We start from the raw sequence: 6,425 nt of genomic DNA, 5'->3' as shown, positions 1-6,425 counted from the left end.
TAACAAATCCCCATTTCAAACTAAAATCAGAATTCAAAACTCTATATTCCAATTACGATTTGACCCATCCATAGTAAAGACTAATTTTCTTTTAGGGTCTGTTTGGTTCGTGGAATTTAAAAAACTCGATTTTTTACAAATCTTGGTTTAGCCAAATCAAGGTTTTGCATTCTTCATTCCGATTTTTGAGATTTTACTTAAACTGTTTGCGTAAGCTTGGAGTTGAAGGCAAATTTCAAAAAGTAGTTCAATCTATTGTTTTTACACTCCTTAAAAATCAAACTCAGGTTTTGATTTTCAATTCCTACTTGCTAGTAGGAAGTTGGAAAACCTGGTTTCGAGGCAAAATTGGAAGTCTCGTATGCTAATCCCATTTTGCAAATTTTGAAATAAACGTACAAATTTTCAAATCTAGAATTTGAAAAAGCCAATTCATGTCATCTTCCAAGAACCAAACGGGCCCTTACGAATTTGTTCCTACCAATTTCCGTTCAATTGCACAAAACAAACAGGCATGTTTTGTTGTGGGCATTTTTTAAGAAAATAAAATCTCCAAATAATTATCCCTCCACAACCAATCGAACCTCTCCATACATCCACGTAGATTAACTAACGGCCTAGAATATCCCAAATCGGCCAAATCCAGTCAACTCCACGCAAGGGTTTATCCGATTCTTCGAGGGTTTAAGGGTTTACAGCCCCTGTTCCATAAAGCCCTATTTCCTCATGTCCTTATAAATGATACCAACGCCGATTTCTAGGGTTTTCAGGAGATTTCGAGGTTTCCCTAGTTAAGAATTTGCTGAAAAATGTCCAAGTCCAGCCCCAAATCCCCTCTGGACGCAGCAACTCTCGCTGATCTAATGGAGAAGCTGCAAATGCGGCCGCCATATCTGGACACGGATGCCCTCATAGCGAATGCCTGCGACAAAGTCATTGAAGACGATGGGAAGCCCAAGCTGGCTAAGGAGGCCGCCAAGCTCGAGCAGAAGGTCATCCGCATAATTCTGAGCGGCAAAGGCGACACTTTGAAGCCGAATTCTGGCCAATCCGTCGAGGTCGGCGAAAACCATATCTGCGTCGGCTGCACCGAACGCCCGGAGTCCAATTACCGCGTGTGGCAGTGGCACGGCCATATTATGCTCTATGACGAGGAGAAGGGTTTCAGACTCGAATATGTTTACGGCAATTACTTTCAGCGACTCTCGGAGGAGAAGCCGCCCAAGCGACCGGAAGGGTCTGTGCTGCAGGAGCTTATCGAGAAGGCCGATGCCGTAAATGCCCGGATTCTGTGCAGAAATATTAATCTGGCGTCCAAGCGGTGAGGTAAATTTAACCACCGCGTATGATTTTATCGGGACTGTTTAGATTCATCGTTATTGCATAATAGGTTTTATATATTTTTACGGTTCGATGTTGAATCTTTAGTTATGTTGGTGATAAAGCTGTGGTGGAAACGAACGTTACAAATCTGTCGAACGATCTTGTTTCTAAATATGATCGTATTTGGTTTGATTTAATTGTGAAAGCTCTTCATATTCGAGACGATCTCATAATATTGTTCCTCTTAATCTGTCTCTGTCTCTGTCTCTGTCTCTAGTAACTTTCTGAAGGATATATTAAGGCAGATTTAAAGTGATTATTAGAGTGAGTTGAATGATTTACAATTAGGGCAAGTGTAAAGGTCTTTGTGTTTTTGATTCTGGATTGATTGTACTCTGTTTCTGGGATCGAAATTATTTTTGTTTACATTCGTGTCATTAGAGATGCTTTTCTGGTTGCGAATTAAATAGTTTTCTTAGTACCGATTTTGTCTGAATATTCATAGCGTTTTCTTGCTAATCCAGTGCAATATTTACGGTTTGAACAAATCTTTAAGTTTACGAGTTGTGTAGGTTTGCAAGTTTTTTTTTTCTCCTACATTTAATTTCACGATCTGTTTTATCTGGTGCTTTGTGGTTTAAGTCTCAGTTGCACGGTCATGGTGAGAACTTCGAGGATATTTTTCGATTCTCATTCAGGAATTTAATATATTTGAACCTTCGGTTTACTTTTTTCTACATAGCTTTCTGATTCTGCAGTGAGTGATTGCTATGGACTCCAAGTCATGGTCGATGCCTTGATGGAATTTGTTTTATGATTTTGAATTGAATATTGAAGTGGACTAGTTCTTTTATAAGTTCCAAATCTTAGGCAAAATGTCCAATCTTAAAAATTATAGTTTAATTACAGGCTTTTATTGGTTAAATTATAAAAGTATAGGGGAGGTGCGACTTATAAAAAGTTGTCCTGGTTTTAACTCACATTAATGTTCAACAGGTTTATGCTTATTGTAATTATAAGGTTTAAGGTTTACACTTTACAGTTTCTGTTTAAGCAAACATATACCAATGATTATAGGGTAACACATGTATTTACAGAACATTTAAATGTTTTCTCTTATATCAAGTGTTAATTTTGCTTCAATCAGTTTTATCTCTTTGGATATTAATACAGTTTTTTGTTTATTTTTAATGTTCTGTCAAGTGCATGTGCTGCTTGTAGATTTTAAAAAATGCATTGTTTCAAATTACATATTTAATATGATTCTGATTCTGTTGGGGTATTTTCGTTTTTGAATTCTTGGTTTTTAAAGTAGATTTGTCATTTTTCTGGGATTCTTGATAGATTAATTTTTGGTGTTCCAAATTAAGGTTATCGTTTTCATCCAAGCATCTCTGACCACAAATGGGATATTTTAACAGAATTAGAAACTATTTTCAGGAATGAGTTCTCAGCTTTCCAGATCAAGTTCCTATTTTTTCAATTGAATAAAAATATCCATCTTTGAAGTCATGGATAGATATTTTCATGCCTAAGTTTGCACTTTAGATTGGGTTGATGTCTTCATGGATAGTTTTATTGGTATAGAGGATAATTATATCCATTTTTCAAATCAAGGTCAGATAGACTCATGAAAATTTTCATGGTTTAGATTGGGATTGGTATCTCTATGGATTTATTTATAGTTCTGGTTTGAATAAGCTCTTTAGGATTTTAATAGGTGTTAGTATTTTCATGAATGTTTTTCATAGTAATGCATTCAAATGAATATCTGAAAGCCAAATGCCTAAAGCTATCCATTATGATTTAAAATTGAATAGAAGTCAAATGTACTTTGTAAATGCAATTAAGCTGCATTTTTTACGAAAATACAACGAGACACGGATGACATCTCATCCCTCAGTAATAAAACTATGAGATATTATGTCTGAAAGATGATGACTTAAAGCTATTCATTAACAATCAAATGGATGTAATGTCCCCTTGTTTGTCCGCTCTATATTTTTGCCCCAAATTCAGCAAACCAGATAAAACAGGGAAATCCATTATTAGAATAGGGAAATCATATGTACATCAATAGGTGGCAGATTTGATTTGTATGTGAATCCCAGTCAATGATGAGGCATGGTGGGGTGCCTTAAGAGAGCCAAAGTTCGTCTATAGTCCTCAACACAGGGGTTTGAAGGGAAGTTGGAATAGGACACCCTTAGCTGTCCTCTCTGTTTCATAGTGCAATAGAGTGCCCTAATAGCTGATCTCCCCACTTGCCAATGTAATAGGGTGCCCTTTTGCTGATTCCTTATTTACTCTTCCAAAGGACTTGTGCAGTGCTCTTATGAATATGCACTATTTATTACCATATACATCTCAATTACTCTACAGACTGTTGTAGCACTTTTATGTACATTTAACGTTTATTAGCATATAACAGTGATATGTAAAAGCCAAGTAATGATCTTTACATTACCACTTGAAATTAGAAATAGATGACTGATTTGATTTGATTACTTGTTAAATGTCCAATTTTCTATATTTCTCCTTCAATTTTTGATCTGAATATGTGATATTTTATTTGCTGGTGTATTGTGTTGTTGAGGCTGATTTACTGATGGGAATTGTATGATTTGTGATGATTCATGATGCATTTCCCCTCCTTCAATCTTCACTCCTAATCCATTCCTTTATGGCTGGGAGGGACATCTCTTTTGAAGGAACATTTTCTTGAAAGATGATGTCTCATGTTTGGACCATAACTGCTGCCTTGCTCAGCAGATCAATCTCTTAGCAAATCTGATCTATCCTTAGTGTTATTTGAGCATTTTTGGTTATGCAGAACCAAAATAAATGCACATAATAATCTTTTTGATCGGGGCATGACAGCATGACACAGCTTCACCATGTCTACCCTTTTGCAAGGGTCACAACCTTTCACAATTTCTGCCTTCCAAAAGAGTTCCAACTGTCCATCATTTGTGCCCTTTGAGAGTTGCAACCTTTCATAGTTACTACTCTTTGAAAGAGTCACAACCTTCAATCATTTCTGCTTATTGAAAGAACCAATTTCTTATTTTTTTTCTCATTCCTCTTTTCTCTTCCATTAAATATTTAGATCTTCATCTCATGTTTGAGGGAGTCAACTTTTTATCCCATGCTTTTTGAGCATTCATTAAAGTATTTTTTTTAATATGAAGACAAGATACATCCTTATAGCTCTTCAGAAAAAGATGATGCTCGAAACAAGAGCTATAGGAAGTTCACTATCAGCTTGCTGCCCTATGCTATCATCACCATGACCTGCCTTACATATAATTACAAAATGGAGGCATAGCCTTCAGACTGTTGTTACGTTTTACATTATGTACAACATATTGTCAATCAATCATATATATATATATATATATATGGTCAAAAAAGAAAGTCTGGATCATGAACTCAGCTGTTCCAAGAATTGGTGTTCACCCTTATGACCAGCTTGTTTACTTTCAGTAGTACCACAGAGAATCAGCAATAGGACTATTACTGTTACCCTCTCAGTTCAGAGCAACATTTAAGTCCACACCACTGGTGTTTCCCTAGGCCTCACCAATATTGAAATACTTCATGTTCTGTTTCAAAGCATAAGTTCTATTGGTACCCTAAATGTTCCTGTATGTGCTAAAGTACTGGGTAGACGAGACATCATCCTTGAAGATCTGCAGTGAACCTTTGCAAAACTCAGTTTTGTTGGCTTCTGTTTTGAAAGACCTTTCCATTTCTTTCCTTCCAAAGTAACAACAAAACCTCACAAGACAAAACAGTCCAAAACCTGTTCATCTTTAAATCAAAGTAATCCACAAAATCAGCAAGGATTTTACTTCACAAAATACCAGGATGACAATTCCAATCATTCGGAGAAGCAAGAACGAACAAACTTTACAAGCAAATTTACATTTAAATAATAAGTGTTCAAAAGTTTCACTAGTAGAGTAGGCTCCACAAAACTAAGCCAAAGTTTAGTTATGGTATGTTTAATTTTATTTTCTAAATATTTATAATATAAATTTTATATTTTTATTCTTTTACTTATAAATTTTAATTTTAAATACAAGTTCCAAAAGTGGATATTGCAGTAGAATTTAGTTACTTGATTGTGTACAATAATTCAATCAAGCAGTTTTTTATGGAAAATACAAGGAGACAAGGATGACATCACATACTTTAGAAATAGATTTGCATAATGCTTAAAGATATTTGAGTAATAGAGAAATTAACGAAACAAGTATGCATAAGGTAAAGGGCAATAGATGCATATACAAACCAACAATCCCCAAAGGTTAAAGTATGACTTAGGTGGAAGAAATAAGATCCCAATTTTAGGAGGTAGAGGTAACCTCCATATAAATAAGAGAGAACCTAGACTGAGAACAAGCTTCTATATCCACAACATTTTGTACCATAATTGGATGAATGTGGACAATAATGAATGGTGAAGTTTCTCTTGCATAAAGCAACATTCCTCCCCTTAGGAAGTGATATAGTCCAAGATGATCGATAGTAGTCTTCTCATTGAAAAGGAGGGTATGGTGCAAGAAGCAAGACATTTGCATCACATCTTTTTGAAGCCCTCTTGTAATAGGTTTGTTGTCATTGATATCATATTTCTCATTTTACAATGTTTAAATCATGCAAATGACATGCAAGGTGTTACCAAGTAGTTGGAAAACGGTTTTGCCTAATTTGATGGGCCTTTAGTGGCATCGTTGTTATGTAGAGTAGCTCATGAAAGTCACAAATAAGGTTGGCCGTATACAATGTGTTACTTATGGGTGCTCTTGCTTGGTTGGTTGGTTGTGGAATGTTCTAATAGATAAATGACTCCATTTGTGCTCTTCATGTGTTGTGGTAATTTTTGCTATCGTAGAGGTATACTCAAATGCAAATATCAATGCATAGTTAAAATATGGTAAGTCTTCTTGATGTTCCACATATTGGCAAGATATGGTAAGAGAAGTAAATGAAGCTTCAAAATGGTGGTGTTTGGTGTTGATATTTGGTATAGCTTTAGTAGGATAAATTTGTGAGATTAATTATTATAATTATAATTCACACACACACACACACAC

At 35.4% G+C, this 6,425-nt stretch overlaps 1 protein-coding gene across 1 annotated transcript; it reads left to right on the top strand.

The window, feature by feature from the left end:
• The first annotated feature begins 653 nt into the window (after positions 1-653).
• Positions 654-1,577, top strand: LOC149556302 (uncharacterized). Its single transcript, XM_089830520.1, has one exon. The coding sequence runs from the start codon at positions 810-812 to the stop codon at positions 1,323-1,325; it is 516 nt and encodes a 171-aa protein (XP_089686646.1). The 5' UTR covers positions 654-809; the 3' UTR covers positions 1,326-1,577.
• Positions 1,578-6,425: the final 4,848 nt, after the last annotated feature.

Source organism: Cupressus sempervirens, chromosome 5 (assembly GCF_028749045.1).
Source record: "Cupressus sempervirens isolate cs-2001-9-10 chromosome 5, ASM2874904v1, whole genome shotgun sequence".
Taxonomy (NCBI): domain Eukaryota; kingdom Viridiplantae; phylum Streptophyta; class Pinopsida; order Cupressales; family Cupressaceae; genus Cupressus; species Cupressus sempervirens.
This window is presented reverse-complemented; position numbering and strand designations above follow the sequence as displayed.

Coding starts and splice junctions, on each gene's coding strand:
- LOC149556302 (XM_089830520.1), top strand. CDS start 810: ATGTCCAAGTCCAGCCCCAAATCCCCTCTGGACGCAGCAACTCTCGCT.